This window comes from Podarcis erhardii (genome assembly GCF_964252035.2).
Source record: "Podarcis erhardii genome assembly, chromosome: 6".
Taxonomy (NCBI): domain Eukaryota; kingdom Metazoa; phylum Chordata; class Lepidosauria; order Squamata; family Lacertidae; genus Podarcis; species Podarcis erhardii.
Genome location: NC_138510.1, coordinates 22,346,393 through 22,367,297, shown reverse-complemented (window position 1 = coordinate 22,367,297; position 20,905 = coordinate 22,346,393). Strand labels below are relative to the sequence as shown.

The 20,905-nt window shown below is 45.2% G+C and overlaps 1 protein-coding gene across 2 annotated transcripts in view; it reads right to left on the bottom strand.

Annotated features, from left to right (window-relative positions):
* Positions 1-13,067: 13,067 nt before the first annotated feature.
* SLC13A3 (solute carrier family 13 member 3) overlaps positions 13,068-20,905 on the bottom strand; it is a 41,845-nt gene continuing 34,007 nt past the window's right edge. For both annotated transcript variants that reach the window (XM_081867731.1, XM_081867732.1), the window contains exons 10-13: positions 20,150-20,262; positions 17,651-17,812; positions 16,035-16,172; positions 13,068-13,419 (exon numbers count right to left, since the gene is read on the bottom strand). In XM_081867731.1, the coding sequence (XP_081723857.1) occupies positions 13,237-13,419; positions 16,035-16,172; positions 17,651-17,812; positions 20,150-20,262 (596 nt within the window). In that variant the 3' untranslated portion in view covers positions 13,068-13,236. The remainder of the gene's footprint in view (positions 13,420-16,034; positions 16,173-17,650; positions 17,813-20,149; positions 20,263-20,905) is intronic.

Here is a 20,905-nt window from a genome sequence, read left to right as displayed (position 1 = left end):
GACAATGCATGAGCATCTACTTGCAGATGGTCTTTATCAGGACACCTGTGTAGCCAGGTGTTCCAGGCAAGCTAGTGGTGCAGCTCTGCTCTCGAGTCATCACAAAGAGCCGCCTGGTTATCTTTACAGGGTTAATTTCACTTTCCACGTTCTCTTTCTTCCACTCCTTACATCCCACATAAACTGTCTCTGCTCTAGGAGGAAACCAAGGTCACTGACTGAGTCACAGACGTGACATTTGAAACTCCTTTGTAACTCTGGCATGTGTTTCTTTACTAGTGACAAATGAACATGACAGGCCCCATTTGTTTCAATTTTCCATTCATTTGGAATTAATACATTTGAAGTAGCTATGCATTTGCCAATGTACAGGCCAAGCAACTTGGAAGAAAAATGCTGCAGAGGTAGGTGCAAAGTATAGTCAACCCTCCCCAAAGGAACGGCAATCTCCTTGCACCCCACAACTGCTCCAACCCCCCCCAAATAACACCCCAGTTTCTTTCACCAGAATCATGCTACCTGCAGTTGCCATAGAAATTGTTTTATTGGGTACTTCTTGTGGGGATTTAGACAAAGACAAGTATGAAATGGGGAAGTGTAGTTTGTTAAGAGTGCTGAGCTCTCATGCAATTCCCAGGGAAGAGGAATGGATTGTTAACTAGTTCTTTTGACATATTTGCAGGCTTGAGATGGGGAGAATAGAAAGGGAGTTGGAAAACCCAAAGAGGGGAGAGCTAATTTTTTTTTTTTTTTAGAATTTACAGGCACTTTCAAGGGCAGGCAATTGTAAGGCAATTGCAGTGGCTTCTCTTTGCTTTGTAAACACCCCTCTTTTTTATTTAAAAAAAAGGTTTTACTGCCATGAGAAGGTAGCAGAGATCCTATCCTGATCATGGACCATTCTTGCCCCATCATGCATCTTAGGTAGGGCCCTTTCTCATGATTTAGCATCCTTGCAGGTGCATGGCAGAGGGGGCAGAATGGCTGTACAGCAGTGGTTTCACGCACACACCACTGGGGATGGGCAAATCTCTCTATTTCTCATTTTTGCAATCAGAATTTCGGTTCTCCCTATTCCCACCTTGTGTGTGTGTGGGGGGGGTGGAATTAAGTGTTCGTGAAAATTCATTAGCAATTTTGTGTGAATTTTGCAAAGCAGCTTCCCTAATAGCAGTGGCAGATTTGTGGCTTTCACATTTCAGAGTGCCCTGTGCAACACTAAAATTTGATTCCCCCCCCCCCCATCACCTCTCTCTTTCTGTTCCACATCATTTCTGTGGCTCCCTCTCTGCTCAATGCCCAGTGTGGACGATCCAGCCGCTCTCCCCTAAATCCTCCTCTGCTAATAGGATGCATTTCTGCATGTTATTTTCAGCAATATATGCATTTTTATTCACACTTTAACCTAGTATATGTACTATTGTGAACATTTATTGGCTGGAGAACTGCACTGAAAATTCAAAGGTGTGAGAATACTCAGGATGGCTGTGTATTTCGGCCAAGTGTGAATTAGGTAGATCTGCTTTTAAATGTGAACTGTATCAAAGCTCTCCTCCATCTCTGTGCCCAAGGGGACTGATGTCATAGGAATTAAGGTGACCTGGGAAAATTGCATTTCCCAGACACCCGGGTGATTGGCACAGTGTTCCAGATGACAGAGAGGGAAGTTTTGCACAAACACCTCCGCTGAGAACTTCCCACAGCTGCTATCAGGTAAGTCAACAGGGAGGGGTTTCATGGTGTGGGGGTTTGTATGCAGGGTCCAGTTGACAGCAGATTGAAAGGGAGGGAGGGGGAGGCATAGGTGTTCCATATCTGATTCAATCCATACAGTAGAAGGCTATTGTGAATGGATATTGCTCTTGTCACAATGAAGGCTATTCCATTAGTACAATTTCGCAGGAATACTAGAAATTATCAAGATTTTGCCTCTGTGGAACCAGTGGGGTCGCAACGGGGGGGGCGGGGGGCGGTATGCCCCGGGTTCCATGACAAGAATTCACCCTGCAGGGGCTCATGGCGGCACAAGCAGCCATCAGGCCAATGCAGCTGCCTTTGGAGGATCCTCCATTCACGGCTGCAGCCACGAGCAGAGGATCCCGGTGCCGGCAGCAAACTGCTAAGTACAGCGCATGTGTGGTGTTGCATGTATGCGCTGTACGTAGCGACGCCACACATGCGCTGTATAGCGGTTTGCCGCCAGCACCGTACGGACGGTGCCCGGATCCCTCCAGAGCTGCAAAGCTGTGTTCGCGGCTGCAGTGGCCATGGAGGGATCCTGGCACTGTCCGTATGGCGCTGGAGTGGCACCGGCGGCAAACTGCTATACAGCCATGTGTGGTGTCGCTACCTACAGCACATGTGTCATACGTAGCGACACCGCACATGCGTCCTATGTCATGACGCCCGCCCAGGTGTTACGACTCCTTCCTTCACCCCTGTGTGGAACCATTTCCCCTGTCAAATGTGTGTCCCAGGCTTGTGGTTTCGAATTAGAATGCAGCTCAACTTTATTCAATATGTTTTTTTTGTTAATGAATTACTGTTCTCTTTGCTCGCATACTCTGTCCTGCTGTGACATTTTTGTTCAGAGCAATTTCCTTTGCAATTTCTTTGGACATAAATCTTCCTTCGTGCTTGCTTCCACACCACCACCAAGCATCGCAGGCATTTTTTATTTTTTATTTAAAAAGCAACTCACAGGGAATTGTCAGAGGCAGAACTTGACACGGCTGAGCCCCAGGAAGTGTTTTAAATGTCAGCTCCTGAAACAGTGATAACAATGAAGAAAGTAATTCTGAAGACATTCAGAATATTTCTGGCTCATCATTACTGGGCAAGAGCAGCCAGTGCCCAACACCTTTGGATAAGGGAATAAGGCTTGCAGATCCAAGTATTTGACTTCGGGTTAGACTTGAAACCCAGCAGCTCTGCCATTAGGGGATGGAAGTCTCACAAAACCAGGCTGCTAAACATCCCCACAGACAAAAAGATGCATCAAGGACGGTTTCAAAAGAGCAAAATGAATCGATATGATTTCTCTTTCTAAAAAAGCACATAAGCAATTCCTGGTGGGTTTCCAATAGAATATGAATAACTTCAACAGAGTGAAAAAGGGTTAAATATCCACCAAGCCAAGGTGTATAAAACCAGCCTGCATGGATCATTCACTGAAACAGCTGGTTCAAAACAATGCATCTTTAAGCTAGGGACCATATTGCTACAGGATGTTGCACAAACCATGAGGCTAGATGGATTTTTAAAGGCTAGTGTATGTATGCGAGACAGCTACTTATTTTGTTCTACTTGATCCCTCCTCTATAAAGGTGAGGAAAGGGCTTCAGCCCAGTGGGAGAGCACCAAAAAAAGAGGGCATGGGTTTGCTTAAAATGTTCATGTGCTGATTAAAATGTATGCAAATTCGTAACTATAATATATAAATAGGGGCTGCAGCTGCTTGCCCCATCTCCCTTACCAACCAACCCCCACCATTTACATCTTACCCAACCCCTTACAGCTCCTTCAACACTCCTTCTACCTGCTAACCCCCGACCTGTTGCCAATCTCCATGCGCTCACACCTCACCCAAAATTCCTCCCTCCCCATCCCCACACAGCTCGCCCCAATCCTAAGATCCTACTTCTTTCACCGCTCACCCTACATTGCTGATAGAAATATGCATTTTGATATATTTGAAGGTGGCTATCATATCTCCTCTCAGTCTCCTCTTTTCCAGGCTAACCATACCCAGCTCCTTCAACCATTCCTCATAAGGCTTGTTTCCAGACCCTTGATCATCTGGGTTGCCCTCCTCTGCACATGTTCCAGCTTGTCAATATCCTTCTTAAATTGTGGTGCCCAGAACTGGACACAGTACTCCAGGTGTGGTCTGACCAGGGCAGAATAGAGTGGTACTATGACTTCCCTTGATTGGGACCCTATATTCCTGCTGATGCAACCTAGAATAGCATGAGCTTTTTTTGCTGCTGCATCGCTGTCAGGTGGATGCCAGCAACTCCCATGGCTGGTTGCCCAGGAAAGTACAAAGACAAGGAATGTTTCTTACCATCCACTTTTTATTCAATATTCACAGAGAGAGTCTTTGGAACACAGCCTCTTTGATAATGACATTGTCCTGAGTGAATCTCCACCCCCTCTATCTCTCCCACTCCCTCATGCATCATCCCTACTGACAAGTACCCTCTGCCTTTGAGCTCTTTGCTCTCCTACTTTCAAGGCTTGCTGGGTTCTGGGAGAAAGGGGGAGTCTGGAATGCTTTCTAAAGACACAGTGTCCATCAGCTGTCGTCATCCCTGGGGCTTCCTCTTCCTCTTCCTTCTCTGCCATTATTTCCCAACTTTCCCCCTCATCTGCCTATGAGCTGTGACCTCCCTCAAATCCCTGTTGTAATTCTGAACTGTCTTCCTCTTCTCTGGAAGGGTCAGACTGGGGGGGCAGTCTCCACCATTCCTCCTCTGCCCAGTCCCTGACAATCTCCCTGTTGACTCATGTTAAGATGGCTTTTTACACTGAACTTGGACTAAGAACCCTTCAAACAGTAAACTGTCCCTTGCAGGAGGACATATGGCCCACCTAGAGATCTCTAAGTAGAGTTGGAAAATAACCCAGCAGAGCTGCTGTCCTTCCATGTGGACAATACTGAGCTAGATGCATTAATTATTTTAGCTTAGCTTGATATAAAGCAGCTGTCTTCCAATATTCCACCGAAAAAGCTCCATACTTGCCACCCTGCCCATGGATACTGCTGCCAGGGTTCTCTGGCCTTTATGTGTCATCTTCACTTTATGTGCTTTCTGTGTCAAGCACACCACTGAGTTTGACGCATAAAGGGTGCAGCTGTCCTCAGGCAGCCTCTCTTGGACGAGAGGAGCAACTCTTGGGAAAACAGCAGTAGGTACTCAAGCATCTCTGGATCAAGACCACTCGGTTCTAAAGCATTCTAGTTCAGGGCGAATTAGTCATATTCAGAAGTTCTGGAGATGAGAGTCTTGGCTACGGAGTTTATTTGTGCAGGGTGGTGGTGTGATTGTGCATGTAAGTAGCGGTTGGTGTGTGTTTTTTTCCGGTAGATAGTGTGTCCTAGGGAGCCGGTAGATAGTGTGTCTTCTGGAGACTCTCATCTCCAGAACCAAACGCCTGGCTGACAAAGACCACTTGACAACTGAGTTACAGAATCTCTCAAACGTGTTAATTGCCAATGGATACCAGCAAAACAGGATTACGAAGCTAATCCAAAAGGAAACACCCCCCAAAAACCAAGACACAGAAGAAAACAATGGCATGGCCCTCCTTCCTTATATCAAGGGCACTACAGATAAAATTAGCAAAATCCTCCATAAACACAATATCAAAACAGCCTTTTGCACCAACCAAAAAATAGCCAATATCCTCAGAAACCCCAAGGATAAAATCCAGTTGGAAAACCAAGGGATCTATGAAATACCCTGCAAAGTCTGCCCAGCCACGTACATTGGACAAACAAACAGACGAATAAATGCACGTATCGCAGAACACAAGAATGCCGTCAAAAAAGAAGAAAAAACTTCCTCTCTTTTCCAACACATGAAAGAAACAGGACACGAAATTAATTTTGCAGATTCCAAATTGCTCTTTAACACGGAACATCACCACAAGAGAATAATCATGGAAGCCATCGAGATAGAGAAACACCCTCACAACATGAACAAGCGTGACGACACATCCCGCTTGCCAGACATCTGGAAATTAGCCCTCCCCACAAAAACTGACACCAGATCCAGAGGCACACAGAACGCCAACACCAATCAACCACACCAGACCCAAACCCAGACCCTCTCCACAGATGAATTACAGACACCATCCAGTAGCCAATCCATGGTGGCACCTCCGGATGCTGCACCCCCCTGCAATCCCTACACAGATCTGGCTGACACAAGCCACAAAACCACAGCTCGCCCCTATACACGAAGCCAAGCCAGAGCACAACTAAGTACAGTACAGCCATCTTCTCAGGAAAACTCTTCACAAAGTTCAAGAGGTCAAGACACAAAGACTTTAACAACTAATCCACACCTAATGACCCACCTAAGTGGTACTCAGGATATCACTCAAGAAATCACTCAAGATATCTCTCAAGTAATTAAGGAACAAAAGAAGAAAAGGCACACCAGCCTGGGAACTTCCTCTCTGCCCAGAACATTGGAGGCTATACACCACACCCCCTCTACAGTATTTATAGGAACTCAAACACTGAGATCCTGCTCTGTTCCAGTAACAAGAAGCCGAAAGCACCAGCCTGAAGATGACGAGTGAGACCTCGTCGAAACGTCGCCTAGACACCCCAACTTTTACACGGGAAGACACCCGAGGACACCAAAACCTGCATTCCTGTACCCGTGAAAATCTACGAAAGCAAATATATATATATATATATATATGAATGAAAATAGTGTACAAAATGGCATATATTCAAACCGCATACAAAAAAATGCAAATGAGGAACAAGAAATATGAAAAAGCATTTTTTGTGCAGACTTTTTAAAAAGAAAAAAACTGAAATGATGTGAAAATGTGGCAGACTAAGTTCAGAGTCAAAAAATGGGGGGGGGGGTGAAATGGAGATTCATCGATCCCTGCTTGTAACCTGTCAGCTAAGTATACCACAAGTCAAGCTTGTGATATAGTCAATCACTGCTGATTGTGGAACATTCCTGCCCCCCATACCCTACCATTGGATCCAGGTTCTATCCTTTATTGAGATTAATGTTTACCTAGACCATTTCCCTAAAAGGTATTAGTTGTGTATGATAAATGTGACTTGGAGTAGATTTATTCAGTGCCTGTGCCCTTTCTTCCAATGAACTCATTTATTCACCCTCTCTGGCTGATGACTAATGGAAAAGTTTGCACAGAAGACTATTGGGGGGGGGAATTGTAGATGTTAATCAGGAACCCCCATGGGGCCCTTCACAAAAAGGCAGAGGGGGAAAGCAGGTATCTTTTAAAATGCTTCTTCCATTCTTTGCACAAGCCCTTGGTGATTTAACACAAAATCCTGATTTTCTGGAAAGGCTAATGCATGTGAATGAAACATTTGTTGCCAAGAGTTTAATTTCCATCTGTGTGAAGCAACTCTGACTCCCTGTGGCCAGATGTTGTTATTCCACTGCAGTGCTGCCGGTTGAATATGGGCAAAGCTAAAAACGGCAGAATTTAGAGAGAAGACCTGCAAAGGAACTTCTGGGGAAATAATTTATCATGTATCAGATGCACCACTTCAGCATGCTCAGGACTGGCAAGCCTAAACGGGTTATACTTCTCCCCCTTAAACCACCTGGTGGACAGGCAACTGGCATAGACCAAATGAGGAACTACAGTGGTACCTCGGGTTAAGAACTTATTTCATTCTGGAGGTCCGTTCTTAACCTGAAACTGTCCTTAACCTGAGGTACCACTTTAGCTAATGGGGCCTCCTGCTGCCGCTGTGCTGCCGCTGCATGATTTGTGTTCTCATCCTGAAGCAAAGTTCTTAACCCGAGGAAATATTTCTGGGTTAGTGGAGTCTGTAACCTGAAGCATCTGTAACATGAGGTACCACTGTATTGTGCAAATCCAATGCAGCTGTTAGACATTCATTCTGTGTACAGATTAATGTGTGAAGGAGCCATCAGCATCCAGCCAGCTCGACTGGCTTCCAACCATTCAAGGTTCCATCTGAACAGGAGCCTAAAAATAGTACATTTTAACAATCACTATCCCGGCGTACTTCACTCTCTATTCCAGGGGCATTCGCAAACATCTTAACAGGGCACTACCATCCAAGTTCTGGTAGTGCAGCCTCCTTAAAAAGCTTCTCAGGTGTGACTACTTGCTTTAATATCCTCTGCCAAACTGGGACAACAGAAGCTCATCTGGGCAATACACAGACATCCTCATCATCTAGCTCTGCTTGCCACTGCATCCTTTGCTTTGAGAACCTTTGCAAAAGAGGATCCAGCTGGGAGGCTTTACAAAAAGCAGAGGAGCCTGTCAAATAAGCTTTGCGTCTTCCCATTATGGATGTCAGTCACAGCTACTATAATGTTCCTGCTCAATCTGTTCCCAGTCAGGGCAGAACCTCCTGATCCTTTGCACAGCAGCCAGAGCATTGACTCCATCTGGAACAATGGCATGAGGCTCATGGAGTTTCTCTTCTGATGAGAAGACCCCAAGAAGAGCTAAGAGGGCTGCTAGGGGCAGAGTATGTTGTGGCTTTTCTTATGTCACGTGTAGATAGGCACATGGTGGTGTGGCAGAGGGCCCTGAATTATCTGGGTAATTGCATAATGAACACTGACGGGCACTTTATAAAACAGGGAGGGCTAACCTTTCTTGGCCCAAGGGATGCATATCCTCTTGGCCAACCCCTGGAGATGCATGTCGGCTGTGGTTGTGACCACTTTGCATTTCTGCCAGTGTGGTGCAGTGGTTAAGAGCAGTGGACTCATAATCTGGTGAACCAGGTTCGCGTCTCCGCTCCTCCACATGCAGCTGCTGGGTGACCTTGGGCTAGTCACACTTCTCTGAAGTCTCTCAGCCCCACTCACCTCACAGAGTGTTTGTTGTGGGGGAGGAAGGGAAAGGAGAATGTTAGCTGCTTTGAGACTCCTGAAGGGGAGTGAGAAAGCAGAATATCAAATCCAAACTCTTCTTCTTCTTCTTCTTCTGCTTCTTCTTCTTCTGCATGCACACATGAAGATGTCTGCCTCTTCAGCTAATTCAGACAGATCTAAGAGGGGTTATTTCCTTATTCCCCCCTTTTCACTTATCAAATGAACAATCTGATGGCTGGGGAGAAGGTGCTTCCCCCCCCCCACCAAAATTGGCATGGCCTTGGTGGTGGCAGAAAATTTGGGGTGGGTGGACAAATCAGCTCCCTACGCTAGGGGTTAGTCACCCCCAGCATAAAACCAAGTCGTAATTCTTCATGTGTGCTCCGGGGTCAAAACAATGATAATGGCAAACTGGCATTTCCATTACAACTCAAATGCCTTATCCCTATAACCACTTTAGATTATCACCTAGGATTGGGGCGGATATATTAAATCTGCTAAACAGGAGGTGTCTGTGTGTTGAATCATACCTTTGTGTTGTCTGCATGACAATTATTGGATTTTGATAATAACTAAAGTATAAGATTTAGGAGGGCTATAATCATACTACTTACAATACCCTCTTCCTGGATATAGCTGCCTCTGCAGCTGTGCACTATTACCAGGTGCTTGGGCAATTGAGGGTTTGGAATGACTAAACAACCATTAGAAAAGGAAGAAAGAGAATATTCCCAACTGAGAGTTAAAATGAAGTAGCAGTAGCAGGCACTGGCCACTGTTGAAGGACATACAAGAATCCTGGAGGAGACGGGACAAGACAGAAAGAAAGTTTATAGATTTTCTGGTCTTGCCCCTGTGCTTTTAATTGCAGCCTGATACCTGTACAGTGGTACCTCAGGTTAAGTACTTAATTCGTTCCGGAGGTCCGTACTTAACCTGAAACTGTTCTTAACCTGAAGCACCACTTTAGCTAATGGGGCCTCCTGCTGGCGCCACACCGCCGGAGCACGATTTCTGTTCTCATCCTGAAGCAAAGTTCTTAACCTGAAGCACTATTTCTGGATTAGTGGAGTCTGTAACCTGAAGCGTCTGTAACCTGAAGCGTATGTAACCCGAGGTACCACTGTAATTCAAAAAGTGGATTATGTCCTATCATATAACCTATTCCTGGAAAATTATGCCTGCTTAAATTTCTGCTGCCCAGGGCATAGCGGCAGGGCTGGTCACACAAAGGTAGAAAGCTAATAGTGGCATCTGGTAGACACTGGGGCTAGTGGGGTGGAAGACATGGAGCCCAAACCACAGGTGTAGCCAGAACAAATAAGAGGCAGAGCCAACTCTTTCTCATTTTGTCCCCATCCTCCTTCTCTCTGCTGCTTTCTACAAAGGGAAACAATAAGTCAAAGGTGGAGGGGAAAGCTGCCAGGCAGTGCTGCTCCCTGATCTGGTTCTAAGTAAGGACCTAGGCTGGCTGGCTAAAAATAGACTGAGGCCCCCAATGGACCTGCTGCCATTGCAACCCAAAATAGATATGGATCCTTGCGAAGTTGCCCTAAAAGCTATCAATGCCACTATACACTTTAATACAATGGTTTCAATGGCTTGGCCAACTATCTACTCAATCCCATGCATATTTATTCAGAAGGTCAGCATGATTTATGCCCAAGTAGTCTGAGCCTAGGGCTTGCCAATCAGAAGGTCGGCGGTTCGAATCCCCGTGGCGGGGTGAGCTCCCGTTGCTTGTTCCCTGCTCCTGCCAACCTAGCAGTTCGAAAGCACGTCAAAGTGCAAGTAGATAAATAGGTACTGCTCCAGCGGGAAGGTTCTGGTTCGCCAGAAGCAGCTTAGTCACGCTGGCCACATGACCTGGAAGCTGTCTGCGGACAAATGCCAGCTCTCTCAGCCAGTAAAGCGAGATGAGCACCGCAACCCCAGAGTTGTCCGTGACTGGACTTAACGGTCAGGGGTCCCTTTACCTTTACCTAGTCTGCATAGGATTACATCCTAAATTTTCCATTGGGATACATTTCTTTTGGAGCACTGTCTCCTGTAATGCTCACGAACCCATGACAATGTGCAGCAGGAGACATAAGTGCCACACTTTCCCTAAGACTAAGAAGTGCAGAGATTAATAGTGCAAGAAAGAGGCTGATGAATGCATTGCATTTTCAATTCTCATAATGGTGAGGCTTGGGCAGCAAAGAGTGATCTTAGTTGATGATGCATTTTTTGTGCTTTTGGCTTGACCTCTGCTTACACTTGTATCCATGTTGCAATTTTAATGCGGTTTTCAAAGCAGCAGCAACTGTGATTAAAGAGAAGGAGAGAGAGAGAGAGAGAGAGAGATGTAGATCTAATGGCTGTATTCACCAGCTGTGGTCCAGGAACAGATCCTGAATAAGGCAAGGCAGCAGAATTACAAAGCCACTGAATCTTTCCTTCGGCATCACATCAAGAATTTGCTTTTAAGCCTCTTCCCCAGCCCCAACGCAATTTCCAGTGTCGTATCTTTCAAAACATGCTTTCAGCAGTGATATTTCATTAACAATAAGTCCATTTCTTACAAACACACACACAGCGTCAAAAGGTAGAATTTGCATTACAGAGGTGATTAGAATCACTGTCCATTTACAAACACTTTCATTGAAAGTACCCAAATAATCAGTTTTATATAAAAAGAAATCAAAGAATCAACCCCTCCCCCCCCTTAAATCCCAACAATAATAATCCTCTGGAAATGTCCACTAAATTAGCACATCTCTGGTTGGCATGCCAGTCTCCACAGTTTAGACTTTTAAGGTTTGCATAGTTAAGACCAGTACAGAGAGACATATTTCACACAGCTAAGGGTGCACATTCGCATCACTTATCCACAATTCTCAAGTCAGCATCAGCCTCTGAGTGACTTGTATTTATCACTTCTACAACCCTTCAGACTTCTACCACCATTATATCACTCATCCTCACAACAACCCTGTGAGGTAGGTCACAACCCTTCCCATTTGTTTGTGGCTGCTAGAGCTGCCTTAGAGTGAGAGATTAAGCCCACTCAGGATGAAGACAGATGTAACATTTAAGAGCGGCGGTGTCAGTATAGAAGTGCCCTCCAATGGGCCGTGTGAACACACGTCTTTCTGTCCCAGAATGACCTCTGAAAAGCCAAGTTTGTATATTTGGTTTGGTTTGGTTCTGAACATAGGCAAAGCTACTTATGGAGAGCACCTACTGGCTAGCACCTGTGTTGTCACCAATATACTTCTCTGGAGTAGTCATTCCCACTGTTCTTACTTCATTTTTTGTAAGCTGTAGAATGAATACAGATAGGTCTAGACATATGTACCACTTTAAAATGAGGCAAGCTTATAAGCTTGGATCACAGTACCGGGGAAGGATCTGCTACGGCCATGGTTAAAACATCAGCCTTCATCCCAGTGAATTTTCATCATTCACCTGTAGTTCTACTGCTATATAGTATTTGGATTATGTAGTATTCTACAACATATGCATTTGGGATTGTTTATCACTGATATCTGGGTGGTTTATTGCTTCTGCTTATATTCAGGTTTTACATTGGTTATTTATTCCATTGAAACATAGTTTCATATTGTTTTGTATCCTTATATGTGAATTTCATTACTAATTTATTCTTGTCATTCATTCTTTGGTCCATATAAGGCATCTTCCAATATTCCATTGGCTATGGGGCCTCTCCTGGTATGCCCCACAGAGAAACTTACGGTCTTCAAATAAAAACATCTTGAAGGTCCCAGGCCACAGAGAAGTTAGGCTGGCCTCAACTAGAGCCAGGGCTTTTTCGGCTGTGGCTCCGACATGGTGGAACACTCTGTCACAAGAGACTAGGGCCCTGCAGGACTTGATATCTTTCCACAGGGCCTCCAAGAAGAGCTGTTCCACCAGGCCTTTGGCCAGGGCACAGCCTGACTCCCTCCCTCGGCAATCTTCATGGAGCTCTGGCCCAATGGTGGCCAGTGGCTTAAATTTAATTAATTTTATAATGAATGATTTTAGAGTGTTGTTTGTGTTGTACTTTCGTACTGTTTTATTGTTTTTAGCCGCCCTGAACCCGGCTTCAGCTGGGGAGGGCGGGATATAAATAAAAATTATTATTATTATTTTATTATTGTGTGAGTATCTGGGCTACAGACCACTATAGACAGTTTTTAGTATCATGGTTGTACAAGGTCTAACAAGACATGACGTTTGAATAATGGATATGATCTGATTGGGTATAATATGTGTATTAATAGTGTTCCTGACTTGGCAGTTTTTCACAGAATCCGCTGCAGCTATTTGCAGAGGGCTTGCAGTTTATTTACACACAGTGTCCTAGGATTCACACTCAAAGGGTGGAATTCAATGCCGCACTAAGGTCTAAACCTACCTAAGAACTGCCTGATGGGAGGTTTTTGGCATGAAAGTGGAGAGACTCTTCCAAGGCACAAAATAATTATCCAGTGAGTACTCACGAATATTTATAAAAACAAACATAAAAGGAACATGGCAGTCCTGTATAAGGAGGGGCATCAAGGACGCCATCACCTGTGCGTTCTTGTACTTGCTGTGGATCTAATTCAGTGCCCAAATTTGAAGGGGGAGCGCTCCTCCCGCAACAAGGTTGTCCTGTTCATAATTTACTCATTGAGTTTAGAGTGACGTTCTGCACATCCACCAGCAGGGTCGTGTTTTCTGAATGGATGTTGGCCCAGTCAGGGAAGCTGCCCAGCTGAAAGATGCTCGTGGCCCAAGTGTTGATAGCCAGACTCAGAAACAAAACTCCCATCAGATTCATAAGCAGACCCGTCCTTGCCTGTGGAAGAAGCCCACGAGGGGTGGAACAGATTTAGAGATCATGATGATCTGTGACATCATAGAGCCCAACCGTTTGCTGTGTGATGCAGAAAATGCAAAGCTTTCCAAAGTGGCTATCCAAAGACAGCCTCCCCTCTGGGAAGAGAGAATCACAAGCCTTCTAAGTAATCGGTTCCATTGTTGAACTGTCAATAAGTTTCTCTGAACAAGCCTCTAAAGGTAAAGGTAAAGGGACTCCTGACCATTAGGTCCAGTCGTGACCAACTCTGGGGTTGCGGCGCTCATCTCGCTTTATTGGCCAAGGGAGCCGGCAAACAGTTTCCGGGTCATGTGGCCAGCATGACTAAGCCGCTTCTGGTGAACCAGAGCAGCGCATGGAAACGCCGTTTACCTTCCCGCCAGAGCGGTACCTATTTATCTACTTGCACTTTGACGTGCTTTCAAACTGCTAGGTTGGCAGGAGCAGCGACCGAGCGACGGGAGCTCACCCCGTCGTGGGGATTCGAACCGCCGACCTTCTGATCGGCAAGTCCTAGGCTCTGTGGTTTAACCCACAGCGCCACCCGTGTCCCTGAACAAGCCTCTACCCTCCTGTAAATTCATTAGAGCTAAACCTGCCTTCTGGGTGAATGGTTTTGTATAATGGAGAACAATGCATTGGGGTTTACAAATCCCATCCTCTTTAAGAAAGAGAGCCTGCTTCAAAGGGAAGCTGGTAAAGCTGCAAAGGAGATTTTGACAGATCCTCCCTACCTGTCTTTGACTGTTTAACTAAATTATAAATGTGCATTCTATCTCTCCTAAGGTAGTATGTTGCAATTTCTTCCAACCTTTCTTCGTCTAGGCCTCTTCCTAAATGAAAACCATCAGTGAAATTGTTCTAAGCATGTTTGGACAAATAACTCATACCCAATCAGAGAAGTCAAGAAAATTCTAGTGCTGGAATTCCATGCTGTTTCAAAATCTGATAACAGGACAGAAATGTAACCAATGAGAATATGAGTGTAATACGCATTTTAGGTGAGAGTAAGTGAGAAGATGTAAGTTCTTCTGCAATATCTGCTGGTGATCTGCTTGGAAAAAATTCATTTGGAATAATTGGTAAATTCCTGTTTTCCATCTCTTTTTAAACAAGGCTTTGGTTAGTTCATACCCTTAAGCCCTGGAAACTTGAAAACAAATGAAGAGTGACAGGAGCCAGGGGTGAGACTGCAATTACTTGTTAGTTCTCTGCTGGAATTATGTTCTTTGAACAGAATAAATATAGAAGCTTGCCAACAAACACTAGGATTAACTTTTCCATTGTCAGCCCTCACATTTGTGAGCAAACCTTACTGAACCTTAAAAACTGAAAATTTCGTTCACACCTAATTCCCAATTTCTTCTGTAGTACTGAAAACTGCTATGGGTGCTTCCAGGCGGGTGTTTATTGTGGCATCGGTGCTCCTCATGCATGTAAGTTTATTGCAGTGTCCAAATGATGTCATTGGCATCAAAATGCCAGCCTGAGTCTCACCCCACCTCCCCCCCCAAAAAAAACTGGAATTACTCTTTCCAGGTGAAATCCATTATGGGTTATTTGTTTAGTTATTTACCAAGCCTGTTGACAGGGTCATGTTGGCAATATCTCACCTAACCATTTGCAATGTTAAACCCCAATCTGAAAGTACCCTTGGTCTTAGACACATATGAACATTGGCACGTTGCTGCCAATGTTTGCTAAGTAGGCTCCTACTTAGGCCTGCACTGCATGTTTGTCACAGCGAAACATTCAGGGTTTTGTTTTGTTTTGTTCTTTTTTTCCAGGGTGCGAGAAGAAATTCTCCCAAAGTTCAGGGGCAAATTTGGGAAGAGCTGGTGGACCATAGCCCCTGGTCTGTTGTGCTTTAAAATCCAAGGCACTGCCCTCACAGTAGATTGAGCTGAGAGATTGGTAGCCTGGCTGCCATTTTGTAAACAAAGTTGAGAGGAAGTGGATAGTGAACTAAGCCACAGAATTTGCCCCTTCTCAGTTCCTCTCAGCTCCATTTTCAAAATGGTTGTCAGGCCACTGATCTTGCTAATGCCACCCACCCACAGCTAAGCAATTCCTGCAAAAGCAAACAAACAAACAAATTTGGTAATATTCTGCCCACATTTTGGAAAAGAATGAAGACCTTGTGAAAGTGTGCTTCTACAGTTGACCAGACATAATTTGGTGCTAACTTACTGCTGGAAGACTCAACAATAATTTACTGTGACTGTAGCAGGAATAAACAGTTTGATGTTTTGTTGATGTCCATCCTCCTGGGCACAAATAGTTGGATAGGGCATGCCACATTAGATATGCCATCACTTGTGTGAATGCAAGTAAGGTGCATGCCTTTTTGTTATGTAAATAGCAGCCAAAGGGAAACCAGAACCCGACTGAAGCTGCTGTTTGCATCTCAAGGGATGCCTCCATTGGAACCAAGGTGAGCTTCCCCCAAAATACAAATAGCAGCTCCTGAGAGGGGCTGTTTTGGGGAAGTTTGGCAGGGGGAGAGAACTGAACACCCTTTCCTCACCTTCATGACCTTCTCCTCCTCTAGATAATTAAGCTATTGTTAGTGAGTACTATGTAAAATTACTTACCATATCTTTAACCAGTAAGTGCCCAGAAGCAAAGGCAATTGAATTTGGGGGTGTAGAGACCGGAAGCATGAAAGCAAATGAGCATCCTATGGTTCCTGGTATCATTAAGTAGAGGGGATGCACTTTCAGACGAATGGCCTTAAAAAACAAACAAAAGGGGGGTGCGTTATGATTTATTAGCTGAACTGTAAGCATCGCATGAGATTCTTGAAAAGACTGCAAATAAGTTTTTGTGTGATCATAGTTTCTTCTGAAAGCTTCCACTAGATTTGGCATGGGAAACCTTTGGCCCTCCAGATGTTGCTGAACTACAGCTCCCCTCAACCCTGCCCATTAGTCATGATTGCTGGGGCTGATGGTAGTTGCAGTTCATCTGGAAGGTCAAAGGTTTCCAAACACCTGCTCTAGATGATCCTGGTAGAACATGCTGGACCAGGAATGAGGAGCCTGCATCTTTTTCAATGTTGCTGGACTACAACTCCCATCATCCCTGATTATTGGTGATGATAGCTGAGGCTGATGGGAACTAGAGTTCAAGAACCTTAAGGTCTGCAGTGTGGGAGTAATAAAAGGCTAGGGAGGAGTAAAGAAGCTGTGAGCTCCTCTCCAGCAAGCTGCATGTTTGTGTGGTCCCAGTAAACCAGAGTTTGGTTTATCGTGTTGTGTGAAACAGGCCACTGGAGACTTGTTCTCTCTCTCTCTCTCTCTCTCTCTCTCTCTCTCTCACACACACACACACAGAGAGAGAGAGAGAGAGAGAGAGAGAGAGCGCACCTTCTTGAAATAGGCACAAGGAGTCTTATTTCTGGCTATCTGAATATGGGGAATTGTGGAAGGAAGCCCAATCATAACACAAAATCCTATTCAGCTGAGTCCAGAAGTTTCCTCAGGCAGAATAAGCAGGTCAGAAAAGGGCATGCTGTTCACTGAGAATAGTACATGTGGACTCTGTGGGTTCAAAAGCTGGCCATCCGCCTTGAGTTGTCAGCCTAGTAATATTTTTCAGAAGTAAAGCTGAAAAGTACTTTTGAGTCTCCCACTAGTTACTCCACATGGAGTTGTTGTTAATGAGGGACAGAATGCAGAAGAGAAACCAAATGTACACCGCCTTGAGATCTTCGAGTGGGATGTAATGATGATGATGATGATGATATAGGCCGACCTTCCTCCTACCACCCAAGATTAGGGTGAGCCATGTGTTCAACTTGCTAAGGAATACCTTATATCTAAAGAGTTATTTAAAGAGTCTTCTACTCGAAGGTGTCCTCTATTTGGGAAGAGCCTTGAAGTTGCCCATTAGCACTTGGATAGCAGACAGAACAGGCATTCTGGTCACCCAGGTCAAATCTTCCCCGCTATGGTGAGATTAATTTCTATTTACATTATAATAATTTATGTCTAAATCTGCATCTATACATATAAATCAGCATATATAAATTGCCTATATATATTTCTCTCTCTCTCTCTCTCTCTCCCCCTCTCTCTCTCAATAGCAGCAATGGTCACTCTACCCTTAACTTAGTATGCTTGGTTGTTTGGCCGTAATAATAAACATTCATTCACATTCATACCTTTAACTTAACCCCTTGGTTGAAAGGTATGCATATGCCCCTTACCAGTTCTGCCAGGACAGGCAGGAAGATTATGATTGTGGCTGTGTTACTTGCAAATTCTGTGAATAACGCAATCACTGCCGTAATGAGAATAACAGCTACAGCAGGAGGGAGGTTCTCCAGGGGGTCAAGCTGGCCTCCAATCCAGATAGACAAGCCAGACTCCTATAGCAGGGTAGAAAAATTATGTGTTTGTTAAATTTAAAGCCCACCCATCCTCTTAAAGGAGCCCAGGGCAGCAAATACACCATTGTTAAAGCAATATGATTAAAAAATAAAACAACAACATACTAAAAACAAACATATAAAAACAATCACAGTTTGCACAAGTGATTCTATGGTGGCTGATTCTTTCCTGTGTTTTTCAGCTCTTGTCATGAGATGATAACTCAGGAACAGATCATTTCACTTGCAATTGACATGGTCGGCGGTTCAAATCCCCACGGCAGGGTGAGCTCCCGTCGTTCGGTCCCAGCTCCTGCCCACCTAGCAGTTCGAAAGCACTCTTAAGTGCAAGTAGATAAATAGGTACCGCTTTATAGCGGGAAGGTAAATGGCATTTCCGTGTGCTGCGCTGGTGCTGGCTCACCAGAGCAGCTTCGTCACGCTGGCCACGTGACCCGGAAGTGTCTCCGGACAGCGCTGGCTCCCGGCCTCTAGAGTGAGATGAGCGCACAACCCTAGAGTCGGACACGACTGGCCCGTACGGGCAGGGGTACCTTTACCTTTACCTTTTACCACATATATGCTCCATACATGGCAAAATCTTCCTTAGCACTGGCAGTATGGTACCAATGGTCAAACTATCACAGCATAAGAGAGCTTCCTCTGCAGTAGTTTTGTCAGCTTGTATGAGCTGTGGGACATTTGTCCTCTTAAAACACAAATCTACTGCAAATGAAAGCCAACTCCCATGACCATTTTTGAAGCTGAACATTCACCACAAGATGACTTTCTCCTCAAATGCTATGTGGTGAATTTGGCCTTGCGAGGATACTAAGATTGTAGCCACATCCTGGAAAACCCTGGTTTCGTAATGTTTCCTAGGGTGATAAAATGTGAAAACACTACTTGGTCACTTTAGCATGTGAAAATGAGCAGGCAAATCAACTCACCAAGGCTCTTACACGTCTGAAAGTATTGCTTGTTTTAGCCCTTAGGCCCGAACTACACATTACATTAAATGCAGTAGTCGTCTGTGGGGCTTATCTGATCTCCTGTCAATAGCAGTGCAGTGCAAACAGGCTGGTGGGAGCACCAGATTGGCTCTAGTCTTGATTAAAAAATCATCCCCGCCAAAGCTAACATTTACCACAGGAAGAAACCTCCACTTGGGTTGAAGTAGGCCACAACATTTTAAGTAGACTTTGGCGAAGGCATTGGGTATGTATCTGACATCAAATAGCCCGCCAGCTGGCAGATGAGAGGGCTGAGCTGGCCCTAGGTTGAGTGTAGCCCTATGATGCAGGTCAAATCATATTTCAGGTCCACTGCTCCGCTGCCACAACCTCACCTCCAGGCAGCCTCCTGATAGGCTCGTTTGAAATGGTCCCCAGTCAGCTGACCCATGGCCATGGTGGGAAGAAGCAAGCATTCCTTTAACGACCATTGACATAAAATGGCTCTGGGCCACACTGCAGCCATGAGCCCTCAAACCATCACTCCTCAAGATTTCCAAGTAAGCGGCCATTTTCCAGAACATTGTGTATGTGTGTAAGAATGGTTAAAAAAAGAGAGCTGGTCATGCTCCGAATTAGTCACACACATGAATGCAAACATGCATGCAAAGTAGCATGTAGCTTATTCTGCAGTAATCAAGTGTCATGATGCTGTCAGGAGCCAAAGTCTGGAGCAGCTCGGCAATAAAACACCTAGTTTCAGAGAAGCTAACTCTTTAATTCAAAGAAACCAACACAGCAAAGGTCTTGCCCCAAGGAGACAGTTGCGAGGACTGAAGCTCCCTGCGTTCTCACCGCTCTTGAAAATTCCTCCCCCAGCTCCTCCCCCAGGAACCTGGGGCTCCTTCGCCTTATCTCTCTTTGCTCTGCCCTCTTCATTCCTCTCAGTGTTCTGGGAGACTAGGGTGGAGGGGAGCTGGTCACAGCAGGAGGGGGAGGCTCCCTGGCTTCTTCAGCAGCCTGACCCCACTCCTCTCCAGACTCTGCTTCAGATTCAGATTCTGGACTGCCCTCTGCCATAGCTTCTTCCTGCTCACTAAACCCTGTTGCCTCTTCAGCTTCCGTTACCTCCTCCTCCCAGTCTGCTCTCCCCCTCTTCTCCCTCTGACCACTCATTGTTGTCCCACCAACAATCCCCTGGCTTTGAGCCTTCTTCCCCTGGGGGTTCCCTTGGGGGTTCCCCGGCTAGTGCCTCCCACCACCCCTCTGCATCCAGCCAGTCCGTGATAGGTGCCCTAAAAAACAACAACAACCCAGTCCCTTTAGAAAAGAAGGAAAGTGGTGCATATATTTTTTTTGACAGGCTGCATTCTAACAAGCATACCTCACATCCTTTTGCCATGGCAAAACCTCCTCCAAGCAATAGGATTATATTCCATGGTACACTTTCTTGGGCTTTTCTCCAAGTCAGCAAGGGCTGGTTCTCTGTGTTTGGTGCTAGACAAAGAGGTTTGTGAACATAGAGAAATATTAGCAAACTTTGTGATCGCAGCCTAAGGCAGGGAGGGGGAAGCAGTGGCCCACCAGATGTTGTGGGACTCCAACTCCCATCAGATCCAGCCAGCAAGGGGAATGGTTAGGGATGATGGGAGCTGTAGTCCAACAATATTTGGACATCCCCCTCCCCCTTTCATTTGCACTTTGGATCTAAGTTAACTGCAACGTTAATTTTCTACTCGCAGCTCAAAGATTGTGAGATGTATGGTAAAGGAAAACCCAGATCTCATCCATAAAAGGTCATAAAAGGATTTTTTTGCAAAGCAAGGTACCCTATTTCACAAGAGAGGCCTTATTAACACATGAAGGCTGAACAAGAGATAGCTTCCACTTTTCTCTCTTAACCCTTCATAGAGCTATTCCTCAAGTCCTCATATGCTGTGCTTTTGTTGAACAGCAAGCAAGTCACATAATCTTCATCTGTGTACCAATGTTCCAGATGTCTGTGAGCACATTGGTTTATTTTGTACCATGAAGCACTTCACAGGCAGAAAAGATACCACCAGGGACGTATAGATGGGGGGCAGTAGATGGTGTTTGGAGAACCTTGGACTGTTAGGCAGGGAGAGAATCTCCCAATCAG